Source organism: Lasioglossum baleicum, chromosome 6 (genome assembly GCF_051020765.1).
Source record: "Lasioglossum baleicum chromosome 6, iyLasBale1, whole genome shotgun sequence".
In the NCBI taxonomy this organism is placed as follows: Eukaryota; Metazoa; Arthropoda; class Insecta; order Hymenoptera; family Halictidae; genus Lasioglossum; species Lasioglossum baleicum.
This window is the reverse complement of record NC_134934.1, coordinates 7,928,839-7,950,775: the sequence shown is the minus strand read 5'-3', so window position 1 is coordinate 7,950,775 and position 21,937 is coordinate 7,928,839. Positions and strand designations below refer to the sequence as shown.

At 39.2% G+C, this 21,937-nt stretch overlaps 2 protein-coding genes and 1 long non-coding RNA gene across 10 annotated transcripts; 1 reads left to right on the top strand and 2 right to left on the bottom strand.

Annotated features, from left to right (window-relative positions):
- Positions 1 to 48: 48 nt before the first annotated feature.
- Positions 49 to 8,463, bottom strand: Dnapol-epsilon255 (DNA polymerase epsilon catalytic subunit 1). 4 transcript variants are annotated; one of them, XM_076425363.1, is made up of 18 exons: positions 8,168 to 8,463; positions 7,979 to 8,099; positions 7,675 to 7,893; positions 7,374 to 7,606; positions 7,071 to 7,311; positions 6,686 to 7,002; positions 6,249 to 6,495; positions 5,639 to 6,191; positions 5,119 to 5,560; positions 4,819 to 5,056; positions 2,130 to 4,748; positions 1,891 to 2,057; positions 1,421 to 1,709; positions 1,241 to 1,342; positions 903 to 1,174; positions 698 to 830; positions 423 to 634; positions 49 to 358 (listed from the first exon to the last, which is right to left on the bottom strand). In XM_076425363.1, the coding sequence occupies exons 1-18, from the start codon at positions 8,251 to 8,253 to the stop codon at positions 49 to 51; spliced, it is 6,801 nt and encodes a 2,266-aa protein (XP_076281478.1). In that variant the 5' UTR covers positions 8,254 to 8,463. The 4 variants fall into 4 exon arrangements, with proteins under 4 accessions (XP_076281478.1, XP_076281479.1, XP_076281480.1 ...); XM_076425364.1 differs by lacking the exons at positions 7,374 to 7,606; positions 7,979 to 8,099; positions 8,168 to 8,463 and having other exon boundaries at positions 7,675 to 7,815; XM_076425365.1 differs by lacking the exons at positions 7,374 to 7,606; positions 7,675 to 7,893; positions 7,979 to 8,099; positions 8,168 to 8,463 and having other exon boundaries at positions 6,686 to 6,982; positions 7,071 to 7,214.
- Positions 8,464 to 9,597: 1,134 nt separating this feature from the next.
- LOC143209597 (uncharacterized) lies at positions 9,598 to 13,493 on the bottom strand. Of its 4 annotated transcripts, none has more exons than XR_013009113.1 (5): positions 13,254 to 13,488; positions 12,939 to 13,091; positions 12,291 to 12,432; positions 11,571 to 12,182; positions 9,598 to 11,486 (listed from the first exon to the last, which is right to left on the bottom strand). It is a non-coding gene; the product is annotated as an uncharacterized LOC143209597 (long non-coding RNA). The 4 variants fall into 4 exon arrangements; XR_013009112.1 differs by having other exon boundaries at positions 11,571 to 11,635; positions 13,254 to 13,437; XR_013009111.1 differs by having other exon boundaries at positions 11,571 to 11,635; positions 12,291 to 13,091; positions 13,335 to 13,493.
- Positions 13,494 to 13,662: 169 nt separating this feature from the next.
- Pnn (desmosome associated protein-like protein pinnin) lies at positions 13,663 to 16,363 on the top strand. Of its 2 annotated transcripts, none has more exons than XM_076425425.1 (5): positions 13,663 to 13,942; positions 14,268 to 14,463; positions 14,531 to 14,704; positions 14,772 to 15,066; positions 15,466 to 16,363. In XM_076425425.1, the coding sequence occupies exons 1-5, from the start codon at positions 13,782 to 13,784 to the stop codon at positions 15,780 to 15,782; spliced, it is 1,143 nt and encodes a 380-aa protein (XP_076281540.1). In that variant the 5' UTR covers positions 13,663 to 13,781; the 3' UTR covers positions 15,783 to 16,363. The 2 variants fall into 2 exon arrangements, with proteins under 2 accessions (XP_076281540.1, XP_076281539.1); XM_076425424.1 differs by having other exon boundaries at positions 13,664 to 13,942; positions 14,265 to 14,463; positions 15,466 to 16,343.
- The last annotated feature ends 5,574 nt before the right edge of the window (positions 16,364 to 21,937 follow it).

The following is a 21,937-nucleotide window of genomic DNA, read 5'->3' as shown; positions in this document are numbered from 1 at the left end:
CATAATTTACAACATTTATTCATAATAGAAAAATATAAAGTCTCGAAATTATGTCGCACCTATAAAAAGTTTCGAGTTTTCGACTATTTCCATTAATGTTTCCATGTTACACTTCCTGGCAACAGATTTGCATATTTTCACAAACTTTACTATTTCATTTTTGGGGACCAAAGTCTTGAAATTCCCGGAACAGGAGCAGAGTTCGTTCATGTTTTCTCTTTTAATTTCCTTGCATTTGCAGCATTGTAAGTCTTGCAACATGTAGCCCATACTTTTGCGATTTAATACATCTATAAGAAGGAATTCTATTTCATCGTTATCGTATGTCATTTTGCAAAGAGGACATTTCCATAGGTATCTACAATAAATATAAATGTATATTGAATTTAACATTTCAGAATTACTTCCACAATGCTACATACCTGTTGTTTTCCATAACGCAATAGTTATCTTTGCACAGATCAATGTCTCTCGTATGATTACAGGCTTTGCAAATGATTTCCGGCAAAATCAACGAAATACATGGATCCTTCCATTCAACTGAATCACTAAAACTGCCGATTCTGACCAATCGTAGCATATTCGTTTGCAAATGATATACTTCCGTGTCGATTTCCTTATCCAGGGATAAAACCTGAAATGAATTTAGTCATCGATTACAACAAAGTCGGATACGATTAAATACATGCACAAGTACCTTGCAAACTGCTTTGATTAACTCCAAAGCTGGATTGATCTTTCTACTCTCTTTACCATCTAGGTCCAAGTTTGGATATTCTTGAATAGTTAATTCCTTCTCCGGAAGCTTTTTGTATATTTTCTGTACAATTCTACAATATATTTCGATTAGATGTTGGGCGCAATTCTTATTTATTGAATCAAATAGTGAAAGAGGGGCTTACTGAAATAGTTTCTGGGACATGTCTCCCGAAATAAGCTTCTTAGCAAAGTCTGCAGTATTCTCCAGTGCTCCCAATCCTAGCTGCGCCGACAAACTTTGGCTCATACTAATGGATTTCCTTCTAGGCCTTATAGTACAATTTAGCTGTTCGTTTTCAACCATGAATTGGTAAATAGCGTTTATGTATCCCGCTATTATGGCATTAAAACTTGACTGACACGCAGCTTCTTTTGGCAGGCACTCCATCAAATTCCATTTCATTACGATTTCGGGCTAAGTAGAACGAAACGGTTAGCAGCAGTCTTTTAAAACAATGATGTACAAAAATGTAAAACTTACAGTATCATCATCGTCGTCCTCATTCTCGTCGTCAAGAGTATTCGCTTCAGTATTATCCTCCTTATCTTTTGGCAATTTTCCTTTCACGCCAGCGTGATTATGCTGTTGATTAAAAATAATTTTGTAAATGGTTAACCGAGAAATATTTATTAGTTTCATGTTGAAGTTAGTTATCCTTACAACATCAAGCCATATTAAATACTCCCAGCACTGTTCAAACGTGATTTCAATACTATGAAAAATCTCCTTGTTACGTATCGTTTGAACAACAAATTCCATGTAACCCAATGCGTCGCTGACTGTTCTTTTCTTGGTGCATACAATGATCTTATTAAAATTCGCGAAAATGATAATGGAACCCAACGTTTTGAACTCGGCCAACAACTGTATAAATAATTTTTTCATGTAACTGTGCAAGGTTCTTCTCAAAGCTGGATCGTAAAGCAACGCGTTAGATGAACGCAACCATCTGGAAACATAGTGGTCATTACATTTGCTATATTGGTCAAGGTCACGCGAAGGTCATGATATTATAGGAGGCGCTATATTTATCTTAACCTTGGATATTACATAACGGTAATAAAAATATATAGCTCCATTAAAAAAAAGGGTATTGTTCGTTTTTCTGTTGTCATGATAGATTAAATTACCTATAGAAGTGAATAATTTGGTAATCCGCAAATACGTTCTTGTAAACTGAAACATCTAATAGCCACGCGTTAACCATACTCCGCAATGCTCTGAAAGCAGGACTGCAAAGCGCAGTTTCATCGTAGCTGGGGATTATATTTGCCATGGGATCACCCGTTGCTAGTTCCTGTAAAACAAGCAACCAAATTAGCTTTGTATCTTGCACGATTAGTCTTTTCTATATATAAATTGTACTCACTTGAACAGACGCCATTTGTTGATTATGAAAAGCGACGAAGGAACTTGTCCCATCGATATCATGAATATGATGATACTGTAGCAAGGTGTTTACTGCTAAACTGTCTACTTCCAGTTCAATGCATACACTGGAATAAGTACCGGGGTTGTTGGCAGTACAATGGGAGCTCTCTTCGAAGTCTGTCAATAATCTATTATCATCGTTCTCGCTACCCCCTAAATCCGGTTTCTCTGTGGTTGAACACCATAACACGAAGTTTTGTTTTTGCAAGTGCCTAGCGAAGAACAGATCTGCACCAAAGAGCGTGGCATCTGCAGGAATGTTTCCAATGGGTGCATGGAAGAATCTGCACTGTTCTGCCATTAGATCGAGAATTTGCTGACTCTTGAAATAATGCCGGATCATCATTTTTGCGCCGACTTTCTGCCACTCGATTGTGTTGTACAAATTCTCAATATCTTGGACATGGGTGTTGATCAACGGAAAATCGTTAAGCAATGGCATCTGAGTTGTCAGCGCTGTTTTGTCTAGAGCAGTTTGAGTGACAAATATCGTTGCACCGTGTACTTCGTTTTTGTACGCTGTTATGGCCGCTTGTAGAATACGACAGACCTGCTGGAAACTTGTCTCAAACCTCAGAACAAACTGCAGCGCTTCTGGAAAGGTTTTCATCTTGTCTATTCCGTTCATGGATACAACAGTTTGTCGTTCTTGGCTGTACAGTGTATTCATATTAGGCATCTGATTCGACGAAACGGAGTCCAAGACAAATATGTGAACCCTTTTACTCGCATTTAAAAAAAGTCCCCAGAGTGCTCTCTGATGATTGGAGCTCCAGTGATGGTACAGGAAAACATAATTGATTTTCTGAACATTTGGGAGGTACGGTTGCACAGCGATACTTTTGAACTCCAATTGATTCAAGTTAAAGGTGTCCGCGCCATCGACCATGCTCCTCGCTGTCTTCGGGTCCACTGTGCATACGCAACCTAACTGGAGAATCGCTCTAAATTCCAATGACATTTGCGTCTCGTATATTCCCTCGATTTCCGGTTTACTCAAATCTTCCAACAACTCTTGACTGTGCATTTGATACAGTGCTTCCGGGACACAGTAACGATACAAGTTATGTATCGGCCGCGATCGAGGCAGAACTTTCGAACTCTTTGTCCAGGATACCTTCTTACCAGATTCTGGATCAGGCTTCGGTTTCCGCGTGTTCACATAAAATATGCGAGGTATTACGAGACGCAACGGGTGAAGTTCATGGTCGACCAACACCCACATCCTGAACAAACCGGGTTCATTGGTTGGGGATATTTGAATGATCTGCCAGGCCGAGGTGAGCAATTTTTTCTGTGCTTTTCTTAAGAAACCACCCAAAGTGTTCGTTTCGGTGTTTCTTGCAACACCCCAGCTGATTTGTTCCTTATCGTTCATGGACATTTTACTCTTCTTACTCTTTTGATGCTCACCCCTTTGCTTCGCTTGGTAGGCCCATTTCTGTTTATGAAACTCTAACCATTTCATCCTCTCCTCCTTCGTTGTTCCCATAGGTGGTGGCGTACCCAGGACTTCCTTCCAACTTTTATTCTTATCTTGTTCCTCCTCGCTATCCGATTGTCTTTTCCTTTTATGCACTATCGGCAGTGGTCGCTTGAACGGATGGTCTCCACCAGCCAGATCTTCGATATCCCGTGGTTCAGATGGTCCTGCTTCTTCGTCGTCCTCGTCATCTTCCTCCACGGTTCTTGGTACCGCTGAAAATATATCCGTAATCTTCCTCTGCCTGTGCGTCGCGCTCTTTTCCATTATCTTCTTGTGCAGCCAGTCTGGATGTTTCACTCTGGGCACCGGATTGGAAACCCCTTGCATCGCAGCCGGAATGGTAATGATCTTCTGAATAGCACTGCCAAGCCTCTCTATGTAATAACCCCAGTCCAAGATTTGTCTAATGTTATCGGTTTGCAAACCTGGATCCTTCAACCACTTGCGCAAATAATGCCTTCTGATTGCTGGTTCTGATTGAAAGATTGCCAATGGTATTGCACGTTCAGTGACCGGTGCACCTTGGGGCTTATTAGCGATAATGTATTTACATGCTAGCCCGGCATCCTTCACCATTTGATCACCTAGAAACTCGGCCAGCCTCTTAGCAGTAGATATAGAGGTGGACTTTTGTTGCCCGTAATCCTCCAATTTCCGTGACATCGATTTATTTTCGGATATCAGCTCGAACAATTCCGAGTCCGGCATGTCGGCGCATTTGCTGTAAAGAATGTCGAGCCAATAATCCGCGTCTTTAGCTACGGACGCGTAGCACTCCTCCAATGTGTTCCCTTTCAGGAAGGATTCGAAAACGGAGGTCTGAAAGATTTTAATCAATTGAAGTTCACCTCTTCGTTTCACTTCGAACCCTTTCAATTCGGCCAAAGAACCGTCGAAATTGAAGACAGCGTATCGCTTTTTCAATCTCTTGCCCTCTTCCTTTGCCGCGGGCAATACCATAGCCAAATACGGTCCGTCCACTTCGAAGAAGATAGAATTCTCGCTTCTGACTTTGTAAGTTAGACTTCCGGGGCTCTCAAGTTCGTGGTACGCGTCGTTAGTGAATTGGTCCTACACATACGATACATAATATTGGAGGATTCATAGTAAAATGATTAAAAAGCACTTGAGTAAGACTTACTTTCACCATAAAGTTCAGAACAGCGTTGGGATAAGATAGCGTAACCTTCGACTTTTTCGGATGAGTGGTGTGTACCACCACGTTGTCGGGAAAAGACGCGGGTAGCAAGCACCAAATTCCGTCGGTATCCAATTCCAAGGGCCGCCCAACTTTTTCTATAATTTCTCTGGCTTTCATGATAATGTGTGCCCCTGTGTAACATACTATACCTCCCATCTCCATGCTGAACCATCGGGACCTGCAGTAAAGACAATGTTAATACTCCAAATCGCAAGAAAGAGACGTCAAATAAATATCTACCCTTTTCTCATAACGTATCCGTAGAAAGAATTTAAGATACATTTGTGAGCGAGTTGCAACGAATCGTAGAGTACTTCTCGATTTTTAGCAGACTTAATATCACCCGCATCTCCTTTCGCTACCGCTGCTGCTACTTGTTGTTTGGCAACTTTAGTGAGCGCTTTGTATTCGTATCTTCTATCTCTAAATGCTCTGACAGTATCGACGTAAAACGAGTTCTCCTTTTGGCAAATTGTTTGCGTCCTTTCCTCCAATCGCGTCACTTTAACTTTCTTGTAGGCCTTTCTACAATATTCCGTAAGTCGCTTCTTCTCGAATGCTGCTTGTTCTTGCTTCGATAGTTCGTGATAAGCTCGTCGTACACCGCCAGGAAACTGCGAAGGAAATTTCTCGGTTTCCAGTTGCTGCTGCATTCTCTGGTACTCGCTTAAACTCGCAGCCACTGATATTAAGAAACGCAGTCGTGTAGAATTAATAGAGAGTTACTACTTCGGTCTTTGAATGCTCTTTTTCTACTTACGATATTCTCCTCTCCACATCCACTGCATATTTCTTTGGCAAAGAGCCCCTGGTTTATTGTAATCGCACGCGGCGCAAATCGTTTCGTCCACCATCGCGGACGGCTGAAGACGATTTGTTAGAATAATATTTGGATACATGGCGCCGACGTCCAAGTGATAAATTACAGGATTTTCTAATCTCAGCGGCTGATTTCTCATAGATTCCAGCTTCCCCTTGATCTCCTGAACTACTTCGTCAAAATTTGTGACCATCTCCATCGGAACTTTTTCTTCTTCCTGTAGAGCATACGTTAGGGCATTTTCAATGCCGTTTATTAGCTCGTCCACCGCGCTCGGTACTATTTTGAAACGACAAGGAATATCGGCTCTGAACACGCCAGATTCGAGCGCTTCGACGTGTCCTCCGACGTAGGTTTCCGTATCCAATAGATGACCGTCCTTTGTGAATTTGCTTAGCTCTGATTCTTGCTTGTTAGGGAATATAATGTTAGCTTGGAACGCTTGCACCATCAAAAGGGATTCGCACAATGTTCCCGATCCTTTCCTAAGCACCTATAGACAAATAGCTGTAGTTGGTGAATGTAATTGGTTATGCATCGAAGAACTTACTTCGTCCGGTTCCATGGGGATGATGGTGCACAAGGCAAATATGAAAGGATGAACATATTTATGGTACAGATAATATGTAGCAACCGCATCAGAAACCGAATAATTTGCAAGAGTCTCTGGCTCTTCGGATGCCAATCTGCACATGTCTTCAGGATCTATCTCCACGGGATCATATCTGAGCTTTGCTTTTGCAACAGCCTTCAGACCTTGAGAGCCTACAGGTAAGTATGAGTCGCGTCTTACCCAGCTATACATTACACCAAATATAAAATCAGGAATAACATTCTATGTAATATTACAGTCAACGCTCCTATAACGCGATAAATTTGCACCATGTTATAAAAAACTCAGAATTAATACAAATTAAATTAAATTCGATACAAATCTGCGTTATTGGAGGGTCTACTACTTCGATCAAACTATCAATTGCGCAATACCATAAGCAATCCATATGCATGGCTGGTCTACTGCAATAAACTCCGTCACGACTTTTCGAAAAACCAATTCTGTCTTTCATCTCCATATTATGAAAAGCTGCTCTAGTTTCTACAAATGGCCAGTCAAAAAAATCTCCGTTATATGTGACGAATATATGTGGCCGAATGTCGTTTACATGGTCAAAGAATTTTTTGATCGTAGCTTTTTCGTTTGGCTCGTTGTAAACAGTGAATAAACCCTCGAATTCTGGCTTTGGAGTGTACTCGAAGTCCTCGATATCTTTCGAAATAATTTCTCTGTTCGTTATTAAGTATCCCTAAAAATGAACACATAGTCTGATATAGAGCAAAACGTTGTAAGAAATACTTAGTAAAAGAAACGTACTTGTCCATCTATCATATAGGATATCATCATGATTTGGTCGGTGTTTGCATCTGGAAATTTCAAAGGCAGCTTTGTAGTTTCAATATCATATGCTAGCACAATTGGCTCGATCGTTTCAATGATATCCTCTCTTCTAGTTATAATTGGCAACTCGTTTCCTCTTGTTTTTACAGAATACCAATTACCACAAAAGACTTTCATGTCTATAGATACTCTTACATGATGCGGTACATCGTATTCTCTGTACAAAGAATGCAAATATATATATTATCATACGCAAGATGTAATGTTCAGAATGTATACCTAATATCAAGAACATTATCTGTGAAGTCTATAATTTGTTTTTTGACATTTGCGGTCTCCAGATCTCTATTCAACACGCTCGACAACATATCTGTATAATAAGTATTACTTTTTTCCCTTTCCTTATTAACTTTCACAGCTTTCATTAAATCGCGTCTAACTTTAATCAAGTCCACTGTGTTCAAGAAAGACAGTTTGAGGTATTTTTGTTTTAAACCAACTAAATGATTTGGCTATAAAAGAAATATAAAAATATAATGTTATGTTTTTCACATGTTTCATGTTTTCATGTTGATCTTACTAAATCAAGATCTTCTTTGTAAAGTGTTTCCACTTTATGTAACAGCCCGCTGTATTTTTTATTCAATCCGGTGGATACTTCTACGTACGTATCCTTTCTGCATAGGATATAAAAATATGGACAATACGGATAAGAAATTTTAAATCTAGTGCAGTCATCTTCGAGGAAGTAGTAGTCTACTCCACTGAGCAATCGTTTATCGTCTTCTATGATTTCTGTCTACGAGAAAAAGTAACACGTGTTGGAAATAATGCAGCAAAATTATTAAAGTAATAGATAACAGATTATTCGCGATGCAACTTACTGCGTGCATATTGATAAGAAATCCTACTCTTTCTTTATTGTCTGTCACTCTGTGAAATCCATATAATCCATCCACTCTGATATTTTCATTAGCTTCTTTCAACCTTCCTCCTGAAGCCTCCCTATAAAAGGGTATGATAAAAATTTACAAAATATACACCATTTTATAAGTGATAAATAAAAACAATACCCTGATGGATTTCCTTCTTGATTTTGATCATTCTTGAAGTTGAATCTCTCTGCCCGGAATCTCCCGGTATTTTGCAAACTTGCCATGTTGTATAATTTTTAGTCGCATAAAGTAGAAATAAGATAATATCACACTTTCAATAGAAACATTAAAATATAAATGAAAAAAGGAATTGTTATTCGTAAAGGCACTGTAGCGTTCGAACACAATGTCCAACAATGTCACACAATGTGTACAGCAGTGTAAAGTACAGGTTGTAAGTTGTAATTTGCCCGCCAATAGATCTTTGACGGGAACATAGAGGGTGTCTGTGCATGTCTGTGTATACACAAATTCATCATTATTTCGATTAATAAACGGTGTGAATGAAGAAGTGAAAAACAAAACGGCCACTATTACTTTCTAATCCTATATTATCCTGTAAAAATATGTATATAACAACAATAAGCCAATATATTATCAATTTTGCTACTGCTTCAGTTTCACAATTTGAATGTAGCGCCATTCTAAAATCGTACCAGGTGGGCCATCTACATTTAATGCGACGAATTAAACATTAAGGTCAATTCATAACAAATCGATTCAAATTCGTGTAGTGATGGGCGCAATCGACTAAAAACTATCGATTTAGTCGATAGTAGCTGTTACTATTTTCAGTCGACTAGTTTTACTGAACTATCGACTGAATTTCGCAGTGGTGGGGGTTACTATTTTCAGTCGACTAGTTTTAGTAAAACGACTGAATTTCGCAGTGGTGGGGGTTACTATTTTCAGTCGACTAGTTTTAGTAATTTCGCAGTGGTGGGGGTTACTATTTTCAGTCGACTAGTTTTAGTAATTTCGCAGTGGTAGGGGTTACTATTTTCAGTCGACTGTTTTACTGAACGACTGAATTTCGCAGTGGTAGAGGTTACTATTTTCAGTCGACTGCTTTCACTGATATATATATATATATATATACTGCTTTACTAAACCCAACTAAACCAGAGGTTACCTCTCTGATTGAATTATCAAATTAATTAATTAATTCATTAACCCCATCCGTCCCTCGGTGTCAAATTGACACAGTGGTAAAAAACCGATAAAATAACAAGCAGGTGATTAGTTATTTTTCGATGATTTTTAGTCAAATTGATGAGTTAAAATTTCGGTTATGTGTTTCGCATGAAAAAGATAAAAGTCACGAAGTCTCGGGCAAATTTATACCTATAAACAATTCGATATTTCGAGAAAACTGCCAGATTGACGGAATTCAATTGTTGTATGTACTACTAAATATTAATTATTACAAATATTCTCCGAAAATATGAATGATTTATGCATTTCATTTATGTTAATAAAATATTTATTACATTCAATACAAAATTGATATTTTATTATTATATTTATCCTATCCTATATATTATATGTAATATCGATAACACCAAAAGGATTATTTATTTATTTATTTATTATACATGTATAAATCTGAAGAAGCTAGGATTGTTGTATTCTAAATAATGATAGTACAAGTTCGTGGGAATGGAACTTTATTCGACAGATCAGGTATAGCGGATTTTTCTTCCAGGCCCGCGAGATACATACTTACCGTGGCCTTGTGTGGGCCCATCGGATCTTGGTCGGCGCGACCCTTCGGAAACTCGGGGGTTTATTATGTGCTATTGAGGCCTTTAGGCCGGCAACGAAAGATTCTAAGTAACGAGACATGCATATCATAAAACATCTAAATTGCACGCGCTAAAAATAGCTTCATTGTCGCTTGCTTCGTAAACCGACCCGACCATTTGCACGCCAAATGTTTTATTGTACGTGCCGGTGGCCGCTACAAACCCAATATGTATATATAGACTTAAATCAAATAAAAATATAAAAAAATTACAGTAACATAGCATGTATTAACAAATTAATCGCAATAGAGGAAATTATAGATAAACATTAACTTAAAATTAAACATTTCTTAGTGCCCTACATAAGAATTTCTTAAAGTAATCAATAGATCCATTGAAGAAATCAATCATATCAATAAATTTAATAAAACCTAATATTTTTAGACCAGCGTTTACAATATTATTACAGTGCTTTGAGAAATTTAATGTAGGTGTAACACAGACGACCAAGTCATTAGTTTCACTAATGTTTAATTATAAACTTATAAATAATATAAAATTGTAAAGTACTATATTTTTAGATAGTCTCTCCAAATTATAATAAATAGGAAAACTTATATGGTATGAAATATGATATTGTGGAACGAAAGAATCTTCACGTGCGACTTTTCTTGGATGTGAAACCACTGTGAATATACTTATAACTTTGACAATATAAACCGGCTTTCTAGCTAAGGATTGAGATTTTTCTCAACCACTCGAGTTCAGTAACGAAATAGATTTGAACGCGTCTGCAACAGCGAACACTTTTGCAAGCAAGGAAGCGAACGCTTGGTTTTCTATGAAATCAAATAGTTTAAACCATTTTTAATTTTAAAACTGCTCCCTGAATAATTTTAATGAACTGTGGCTGCTTTTTTGGCGCTGCCCTACGCTGCTGTTTTAGAAAACTTCTTATTTCCTTGCCATATTCCTTTCCTATTGTTGTCCATTCTGCGCGGGTCTGGTCAGTCCTGATATACATGTGGCGACCAGATCCACGGCCTCTCCTGTGTCTCTTCCAGGTATCTCTCGAACCTATTCGAGATTTACGGTCAGGCCCTGGCGAACGTTTCCTTTCTTTACGACATCCTCTCCTGCTTGCCTTCCTCTGCTCTTTCCGTTTTTTATAGCATCCTTCCGCGATTGCTTCTTTCCACGTGTCTTTACCTGTCTTTCCTCTTCTCCTAGATTTTCCTTACTTTCCTATCCTTAATTTCTTCTCCTTACTTTCCTCCCACTATTCGGGTTTCCACCTCTCTTCCATTTTTTCCTTTTCCTCGGGAGTTTCTATACGTTGACGAGTCACTTAGTCACAAGTCGTTGGTCTCTGGTCTCGCGTCGTACACCAAGTTTTCTCTTAAATAAACTCGTGTTGAGGAAACATTCTGAGTTCTAAAATAGTGTTTAGTAGTATACATAAGTTTTCATAGTGTATATATAATACAATATGTATAAACAAAAGCGCTCAATAGTGTGGCAATATTTTGAACAAAAGACACCAACGAGTGCCGTGTGTCGCTTATGTAAAAGAGAATACAAAAGTGCAAAAAACACATCCAATTTAAGTGACCATTTGAAGCGCAAACATTTCACAGTGCTGGAAGCCGATCGTCGCGTGCACGAAGAAGCAGAGTCGATAGACGTGGATGATCAACTTGCAAGTGCTACACCTGGAACATCAACGCAAGCACAAGGAATTACATCGGTGGCTTTCACTTCAAATGCAAATTTGGCAATCCAAAATGAAGACTTACCAGGTATGGTGCAGAGGTCTCGGGTTCATTTAAGGCAGCTAACATTGAGGACAACTTCAAATGATCTATCACAAACAAAAATTACAAAATTAAATAATCTGGTGGCAGCCATGATTTGTAAAGATTTGCAACCGCTAACTATTGTAGAAGACGAAGGCTTTAATGAGTTAATTAAGGAGCTTGAACCACGATATAAACTTCCCAGTCGAAGAACACTGGGACGGACCATCTTACCACAATTATACATTGACACTAAAAATATAATTTTAGAAAACTTGAAAAAAACAAGTCATGTTTCTATTACGACAGATATCTGGACCAATTTAAATATGCAATCCTTTTTAACGATCACTGCACATTATTTTATTGAAAATAAATTACGCTCAAACGTATTAGCCACTAATCTTTTAACAAATAGCCACACAAGTCAATATATTGCGCACTGTATTCAAGATATTTTATCGGAATGGCAAATCTCAAATAAAATTTGTGCTGTCGTGACAGATAATGGTGCAAATATTAAAGGAGCTGTACGTAACTTAGGCTATATGCATTTGCCATGTACAGCACACACGTTAAATTTAGTGGTAAACGATTCCATAAGTGGTGTGACTGAAATAATAAATTTATTAAAAATCTGCCGTTCATTAGTTGGGCACTTTAAAACAAGTGTTGTAGCAGCAGAGAAATTAAGAAGTATGCAAAAGCAAATGGGCTTACCAGAACTGAAGATAAAAAAAGATGTAGCAACACGCTGGAATTCTTGCCTCGTGATGCTGGAGAGACTGTTTGCAATAAAAGTGCCTTTGTCTGCTGTCATAGTTTCATTAAGCAGAAGTCCCACATCACTTACAGCTGAACACTGGGAAATCATAGAAGATATCATACCGTTATTGAAACCACTAGAATATGTTACAACTGATTTATCAGCAGAAAAATATCCCACAGCATCCAAAATTGTTCCTTTAATAAGAGGAATTCAAAATGCTATAAACATGATTACACCAGAAACCACAGCAGGACTACGTTTAAAAAATAATATTTTAAATAATATTGAAATAAGATTTAACTACATCGAACAGAATAATATTACTTTAATAGCCACACTATTAGATCCAAGGTTTAAAATAGCTGTATTTGAAGACAATAGGATTGCACAGACAGCACAGAATATATTAAAAGAAGAAATAAGTTCCTTGGCAAGAACAGCCAGTAGTCATGAAACGAATGCAAATAGAGCCATAGCAGAAGAACCATCTCAAAACAATGAATTTTGGAACTTTTTTGTATCAAAAGTGTCACAGTTAAATAACCAATCTACGCATATTGAAAATGTAACAACCATCATCCGTCAATACATAGATTTACCATATGAAAACATTAAGAGTTGTCCAGTCGCATTTTGGAACAAATATAATTGCACAATGCCACAGCTTTTCGAGATAGCAGATAAATATCTTTGTATTCCTGCAACCTCTGTACCCTCGGAGAGAATATTTTCAAAGGCTGGACAGATTATGTCTGAAAGAAGAAACAGACTTTCAGCGAAAAACTTAGACCAATTGATCTTTTTAAATGTCAACATTTAAAATATATGTATATATATATATAAATTTGGGTCAACTTCATAGTGGAGACCATAATCATTTAAGGTTAGATTAATTATAATTTTGGAATTTTTACCTTAATTTAATTTTATTACTAATTTCTACTACGACAAATGTAAAATATAAAATAACATTAAATATTTTTAATTTTAGGAACCTCTCTCTCTCTCTAATAAAGCTGAGCGTCATGAAAACCATCGAATATGGAGAGCAATGAACATGAACCAATAACGCAATTCAGTCAAATAAGCCAATTCAGTCGACTGAAAACTATCGACTAAATAGTCGATAGTATGTAGTTACTAAATAGTAACTAGTCGATAGTTGAATTTAGTCGATAGTGCCCATCACTAAATTCGTGTGATTTGGTGTGGTAACACAACAATGCAATGATTTACTATTGGAATTGGTCTGGCTCTATCGGAAAGTTACTAAATCTCCGATCTACGGGTACAAGAAAAATCCCAAGGTTTATCGATTAGGAAAAAGGGAACGACATTGTAGGTGGCTCCAGCAGCGACAGTGATGCGGTTCGACAACAATCGTTGTGGCTTGTTAAATAAATTGGTTTTGTGGTCTCAGTGAATGTGGCGAAATTAAATAGATGAGAAAATTAGATGCACAAGAGGCCTGGGGCGCCGATAAATTAGAAGCGCAGTTAGAAGCCGCCAGGGATGGTCTTCGAGGACTCGATCGGAGTATCCGGAAGATCCTTGGCCGGGATCTTCCCGACGGAGAAAATGGTCCAATACAACCGCCTCCCAGGTTCGATTCAGCGAAATACTCAGCGAAACATTCCCTAAAATGATCGCGAAATCGTACTCACTCCAAACAAAATGATTTATTCGATAATTCATTGATCATACAATAAAACACTGTTGTCTACAAACATAACCTATCTTTCCCACTCGAGGTTTCTACTTATATAGAGCTATTTGATCAACTTCATGTCATTCTTTTGCATTTAATCTTTTCATGAATCCCAATGTTATGCAATGCTAATGTCGCCATTCGTATTGCACAAGACTATAAATAAACGGTTTCATTGTTTTGCTGTATAATGTATTTATTTGCAATGCATTTTCAGTAGGCTATCACAAAAGAGACCACTGCAAGAGGACAGACGGCGTGTTGTATCGGATTTTGTTAATAATGAAGTACCTGGTGGTGGAAAACGTCGATGGCAGGGATCTAATGGAGAACCAAAGACAGTTTTCAGTCGTTTAAGTGCTCGAGTTCCTTCCAATGCTGACGATAGTGCAGATGAAGATGATACTGTTATCAAGGTAGTGCCACATACAATGCGGCAAGCAATATATTATTCATTTGTAGATTAATTAATGTTTATTTCAGCCGGCTGTGTCTTCAAGAGTAATAGCAACCCCTAGGGAAATTCCATCTAGACAGGAAGTAATTAGAAGGGAAAGAATAGATGAAAGAAGTAGACAAAGGAATAAGAGGATGTTCGGTGCTCTTTTAGGCACTCTACAGAAATTTCGGCAGGAGGAAACCAAACTTAAAGCAAAAGTACACTTTCTGTTAGTATTGCATATGTGTTCTGTAATATAATTTTAAATGCTATGTATTTTTGTAGGAAGATAAAAAAGCAGAAGTGGAGGCAAGAGTAGAAGAGGCTCGAAGAAGGGAAAAGGAAGAACTACGAAGGGAGAGGCAACAGTTGTTCTTGTCGCGTAAACGACAATTAGCAGAAGTACGAGCGTTGGAAGCGAAGTTGGCACGCAGTCGGCAGTTCCAGGACTGGCGTGCTGCACAGTTGCCGCTTGCATCGTTCATTAAAACTCGAGCTCAGCCTCCTATCTATTATGCACCGAAACGCAAACATCCACAAACTGACATTCTTCTGGCTCAATCTGCAAAAGAACTTCATGGTACACACTGGGGTCTTTCAGAGTCCCGTAACATTTTCTGTGCTTTTACTGGGTTAACCCTTTGCCTCCTTTGTCGAGTGTGACTCGACATCAGAGAACGAAAAATGTAACTGAAATGGGTTTTTATATGTATTTGGTTCTTCCTTTATTTATTTAATTTCTTATTTTTTAGTTAAAAACAAATATAAATTACAACAAAGTTTGAGAGTTATATTTAATATAATTGGTAAACAAGATTGTTTAAAAGAAGTAGCAGTCAAGGAACTGTCCTTTGAACTAGATTTCAAATAAAACATTTAAAATAGTAGAGACTTGTTGGCAATAAAATTGAAAAATAATTCGGAGTGCAAAGGGTTAATAAATTGTCTTCCCCCATTAACTACGTATTCTATTTGACAGAGGAAATCGAGAGACGGGAGAAAGCATTGGTCGAGGAGTTGGAATTGATAGAAGTACAAGTAGGCCTCGGAAAACACCAACAGAACTTTGATGGATCCACGTCGCTGATCGCGACGGCAGAAGTACAGCAATCCGCGGAAGAAGGAGAGGAGAATCGCGATCCGAATCCGGAAAAGAACTCTGAATCCGAGAATAACGAAACGGCGGACGTTTCGGTGAAATCCGAGAAGGATGAGAATTACGATAATAACTCTAACGAACTTGAGAAGAAGGAGGAAGTACAAGTAGAGGAAGCAAAGGACGAAAATAATGGCTAGTATTAAATGTACTTACGATGCTTGTACATATTACGTACATTGGATGGTCCAACGAAGAAAACGATGGAGTCTTTCTTACTTCATATTTGACGCGTGTGGATAAATTTTACAATTTTTCGAAAGAATTATCACTTTCTACTTGTTCTCACATGGTATATAAATTCATTCCCCATCATCGGATTGCATACTCATTTTTTCATGTTGCGTCGACGAGTCCCGTTCAAATTATCCCGTAGACATAAGAGAGTAGATGCAGTTGATCAGAATCCAATATTTTTTAAATGTTACATATTTCTATTATGACTATTCGTAGCGTATCACTTAAGTAATAATCACATTTCAAAGTAGAACGGAGTAATTCGGTGGAAGAATAAGTATGTCCACAAAATACGGTAAAATTAAGTAAGTCGGAACATTTTTAGAATGGAAAAATTATGTATAATAATACGCTCATTTTTTCCTTTGTAACACAGTGTCTGTCTTTTAATACGTATGCGACGAAGAGAAGCGTTAAATAAAAACAATTTAATGCTTTACACGTGTATGGTGGAATAAAATGTATGAATTCAAACATCTCCCACTGATGTAACACAGTTTCAGTTTCAATGCGAGTTTGTACATTTCCGACTGTGCGGTTACTATATTTTTCTTTTCAAATAGCAATATTAAGAATAAGTACTCGAGTTACATTCTGTCTTAGGCTTGGACCATTTATCTTTATTTTTCGCTCCGTCGACAATATCGAGAAGACTAAGCAGAATTTAATGAGCGCGCTGAAATAAGTTCAAAAGAACATTCTTCTATGTACATGATTATTTGAAATTTGTTTAATTTTATTTCAGAAATATTTTTACCAAGTTTACGTACTATTAATAAAGCTTATCAGTAAGTTGAACGCTAATTAATTCGTGGAATTACAATTTCCTGAAATTTCAACTGGACATGGAATCTATTTCAGGTGGTAGCCATCTTTCAGACGTTTCTCGCACATTCTTCCGACGATCATGGCACGAGCACGGTGCGAAATGACTTCAATTACTCGGTGCTCATCGCCAAATTCCTTACACATCATTGTACATCGCGCTATTCAATGACCGTTTCCGCTAGCGATGGGATTAATCCACGACTGCCCACGTGCCCATGATCAATTTCATTTTCGCGGGTTCGATGTTCTCAAACTGTAGCTCTCGATCGATAAATCGATAGCTGTTTCGAAGATCGGTCTAGCAGGGGGCGCGCTGCGTACATTAAAATCTCAGACGCATAAATGTAAGCAATGAAAACATAGTAGGCCAAATCATTATACATTGCGCCACATATAATGACTGTTTCCGCTAGTGATGGAATTAAATAGTAGCGTTTCTCGCAAGAATAGAATTTGTAATCTTCGATCGATAAATCGATGGGTGTTTCGAGAATCGGACTAATAGGGGACGCACTTCGTTGCATTAAAATTTCGGATGCTCAACTACGTAATTAACTGTTATATTAGAATGATCTTTTTTTTCATTTTGGAGTGGGAGGATCTCGTTGCCAGTTGATCTAGCAATGGAAAAAGAAGGGGCAGGGAGGAGTATGATTAAACGCGGCAATTTATTAAGCAATTTACACGTGTAACGCGGTTTCGAAGCATCCTCGGCAGATTCGCCGAGAGTTTCTATCTTCTCGGTAATATTCGAGGGCAGGAGGGGATGGCATGAAAGGGGCGTTCCGCCATGCAACCTCGGAATATGGCTAATGCGTCTCTGCGCCGTCGTCTCTATCCTTCGTTCTTCTCTTTCTCGAGAACTCCGGCGAAATAGACACTCGGAATGGTAAATAGTCATCTTTTTACGGAAGCTGCGCCTAAATACGATTCGGAATTGCCCGCTGCATCTGTAACGCGTAAACCTCCAACTAAAATTGCATACGATTTTTCTTCCAGAATTCCACCAAATACTTCATCTCGTTCCAATCGTCTTATCCCACAGAGTACTACGATTTATTCATCATCATCCACCGGCATACAACCAGGAGATCCAGAATAAAGAATTAGAAATTCTTTAGGTATTTTATTATATTTTCAATCCAATGCGAAATTTGCCATTCGAAAATTTCGATAATAAAGAGTCATGAATAGATTGCGGATTTTAAGCATTTACGACAATAATGAGTAGATCAGATACTATCATTCTATATTCTACGGTTATTCTAAAATCATGTTTATTTTACATAGAAATCCGCAGTCTGGCCATAAATATAATAACAAAAATATATTCGATGAAGATATAAAATAATCATCGTTCATTTTACAGATAAATATTGATATTAGAATGGAAATTATTTATGACTAGATCTAGCAGTTTACCTGAAGAGAATGCTTTGGATATGGAACATTGAAAAATGAACGGAAACTATATGGATATGACGTTGAATGGAATCGGATCGGTTCCCCGGAGAGCTAGAAATAAATCGATCGTTAGGCAGACGATTCTTATTAGCAGAAGGCTTCGAAATGGGAATAGAAAGAGATTAAAAGTGGGACCGACAAGGCTCGGCATCGAGTAGCGCGGAAGCGTGAAGCGTGCGACGCGACGCGTCGCGACGTAGAGCGTCGCGGAGACATGAGAGAAGCCGACAGAGGTCGGGGGTATCCGAGCTATTTGTACACCGAATGGAAAACGCGGACCGACTCGCCTCCAGACGAAAGGAACGGGACGCTTTCTTAATTACTACGCATCACCCCGCTTTCATGTTCCTATCTTCCTCCGTACTTGCTGTCTTTCCTTCGATCACTATTGTTTCGGTACTCCAGAGTAACTAACCTAAGCCTTCTGGAAACCGGTAGGTTCACTAAATCCTCTTTTGATCAATTGTCTTTCCCATGTCACCAAATACTTCACTGACCAATAGTGAATAAACTAATTATAGATTATTGATTGAATGTCGAACAATGTTTCAGAGTCGGAGATGGCCCGCGGACCAAAATGGCCGACAATCTTTGTCCAGAATGCAGCTGTATTTCTCGTTAATTCAAAGTTGAATAGCGATCATTTCTCGTCGAGTAAGACACGGCTCCCGTTGCCAAGTTCCACACGGAATAACGAAACCACTTCCGTCGCAATGGATTTGGATCCTCGGAAGAAAGTCTCCGGCTACAGTGGAGCTCTTTCAGAGGTTTTCGAGTGTAGCAAAAGTGCATTCGTCAGGATGATCGCTGGCCCTCGTTCTCAGGAAATCGAGCATTCTGTGGTCGACGTTTGACGCTCGGGCTGGAAAGCCGTAGGAGCTCTCGGTCCATTAATCGCGCGTACACTTCTAATACATTCTATTCTATTCTAAGCGAGCCAGATACGCGCGGAACTGTTCCCTTTCTTCGCCGGGTTTATTTACCCGTTAATTTATTAGCGCATCTTGGTCGTGGCGGAGTTTGTAATGGAGCGCGACGGAGTTCACGAGACCCGCGTGCCGAAACACCGCACGCTACCCGTACAAGTCGCCATATTTTAACCCTGGAGCGAGTAACGGGGCCGCCGTCACTTTTTCTCTTATGCTTGAAAACTTCATAAAACTATTTATTGCCGCTTCAACCTTCAAAATCACTATTAAAATACTGATTTTAATTCAACGATGATAGTATTAAGAATATAGACCTTTTAATCTTTTAAGTATCGGTCCGAGGGTTTGCAATTATTTCTCATAAAAGAATTAAATCAACAGAAATTTTGGAGTCTGGCCTTTATTTTACAAGTCTTAAGGAACATTTTTATATTTTTCTTTTTGTTCTTGCTTACAAAACGGCTAGACTGGATCCCTCTTGATGTAGCACGAATTTGAACGACCCTCTCGGCGATAATGGCGTAGATTGAGCTGAAAAAAGAAAGAGATACTTGCAGTTTCTACAGAATATTTAAATTAAAGAAAAATACACAAGATACACTACTTAAGACTTCTATTGTACCATGTATAGTAAAAGCTACAGTTAAAATTTTCTTTCGACCCAACGCCTTAACTTATGCATCCGTGCGCAACAAATGTTAACGCGCAACTCTGATATTAGAAGAAAAAATCCTTTGTCGAAACCTAAAGTGATCCCAAACGTTTTAAACAGTTTCTAGGTGTTCCTTACCTCTAAAGGGCACTTCCTCCACAGTTTGTCGGGAGAAAGAAATTCCCACCAATTTTTCCCTTTGGTTCCCATTGGTTAATAAGAGGGGCGCGCGGTTAATGAGACCGAAGAAAGGCGACACTGAACGATTTCCAAAGAAGTAGCTCTTGCGGGCAGGTTTTGTCGCTCCTTTGACTAGAGTAATAGAGTCACGGGGCGGGCTATCTTACCGCAGAGTAGAAAGGGGATATTCGTATTTCAAAGGGACGGCCCGTCACGCCGCAACGGTCCTCATTATGTTATGCGCTCCTAAATGTCAGAAGAAAAACACGATCGCGCCTACATGTCGAAAGCTGGACCGACAGTCGAGGGACTTTTACGCGGAAACGGCTCGTGAACGTCGCCCACCGAGTACGTTCTTTTTCGAGATCATTCCGTCACTTCAGAGGGCATGGTATCGTTCCTCGAAGTCCATAGACTTGAAGAAATCCTCTGATCGAACGGTCCAAGACATTTTCTCCAAAACAAAGACGCAACGTGCACAGTCATTAACCTTTTGACTATAATGGACGAGATATCTCGTTTCCACGATGTCGAAGAAACGATGTTACGAACGAGATATCTCGTCCACGGTAGAGAAAGCGTTAATGTCTAGGTCTTGTCTCCATTTTTCTAGACAATATTTAGCCATTAGCGTAATGTAGATGGACCACTTAGTTGAGTCAGTATGAGTCAGTATAACAGGTCTACAACAAATACAAATTTTTCTTTCGTTTAAGGAAAAATTGTCTAAAGGAAATTGCGAATGATAAAGCTGTGGAAGAGATCGTACGGCAAAGGATTAAAAGGAGCAGAAGTTGAAGAAATGGGTGAAGAATTTGAAAAGATGGATCAAGAGATATGGATCCAGACACCGCAACCCGAGGATCGAATCCCGAGGGAGTTTGCGAGAGTCTCTACGATCTTCCATTGGAAAAACTATCATTGGTTATTGTGGCCAAGACCCGTGAAGATGGGAACGTCGAGTGGGTGTCTAATTTCGTCGGAGAGGAGGGATTTCACGCTCGATCAACGCTGATTGGGCAGCGCCGGGCCGTTTGCTTTTATAACTTGGATTGCGCGCGCGCTAAGGGCGACTCCTCTTGCTGTTTTCGCAACGAACCGTGCTCCACAGTTTCTACAGGAAAGGTAAAGCGATTGGCAGATAATAATTCGAACGAAGGAGGACAGCTTCATGTTCGATTCGTTTTATCGAGCAATTGTCTAGCGGTACCCGCAACGAGAGTACTTTACCCCGAACTTAAATGTTTAACTGCGTTGTTTTTCGTAGAGCATCGTTTCTCTGGAAAAACAAGAGAGGACAAGATTAATTTCGTTGCAATCGCGAACGCATTAAGAACGATATCGCAGCTCATTAAACGTTGCACGCGCATTATCATCGATTACGCAGAAGGGGCTTCGATTACTCGAAATGGAAGCATCAATCACGCAGCTCGCGCTCTATCGGTTGTTACGCGGGCATCTTACAAGTCGCAGTCGACAAGCGATCGAGGGGAACCGCGTCTGAAGTCAACAAACGCCAATTACGATGGGAAAAGTTAAAGGAATCCGTGGAAAGACATCCGGATATGTAAGGCTTTCCGGAAATCGCAGCTGGTTCGTTAACAAGTCGAAGATGCGCCTGCATCAGGAAATCCCTAACAAATCTCGTTTGAAGGATGCAACATGCGAAAGCCTCGAAGAATCGCCGTAGAAAGAAAATGGTGGTCTCTGAGGGCTTCCACCGTCCACGTTCAAACGTCTAATCAAAATGAATACACAGCTTGTGCGCGCCAATCGATCGCGAACTCGTTTGCGAAGGCACGCACAACTAAATCCCGATGGCCCCGACAGTTCTTCGATCGCGGCTTCTAAAACTTCCCTCTCGGCTCGCGGAAGTCTCGGCAATTAAACAGATCGCAATGAGAGATTGACTTTGGCTGCAACTATTGTAGGCTATCGCGGTCCTCATCGGATCTGTCCTAATACGGTGGTCTCATAGAACTCTTAACATATTATCCGCCGGCAA

Bases quoted from the DNA above. Each gene is read 5' to 3' on its own strand.
- Dnapol-epsilon255 (XM_076425363.1), bottom strand. From the start codon at position 8,253: ATGGCAAGTTTGCAAAATACCGGGAGATTCCGGGCAGAGAGATTCAAC. The intron at 1,343-1,420 runs GTAAGGATAACT...TTTAATCAACAG, and splicing joins ATTTAATATGGCTTGATGTT to CATAATCACGCTGGCGTGAA. The intron at 635-697 runs GTACTTGTGCAT...AATTCATTTCAG, and splicing joins TAATCAAAGCAGTTTGCAAG to GTTTTATCCCTGGATAAGGA.
- Pnn (XM_076425424.1), top strand. From the start codon at position 13,782: ATGAGAAAATTAGATGCACAAGAGGCCTGGGGCGCCGATAAATTAGAA. The intron at 14,705-14,771 runs GTACACTTTCTG...GTATTTTTGTAG, and splicing joins AAACCAAACTTAAAGCAAAA to GAAGATAAAAAAGCAGAAGT. The intron at 15,067-15,465 runs GTACACACTGGG...TCTATTTGACAG, and splicing joins ATCTGCAAAAGAACTTCATG to AGGAAATCGAGAGACGGGAG.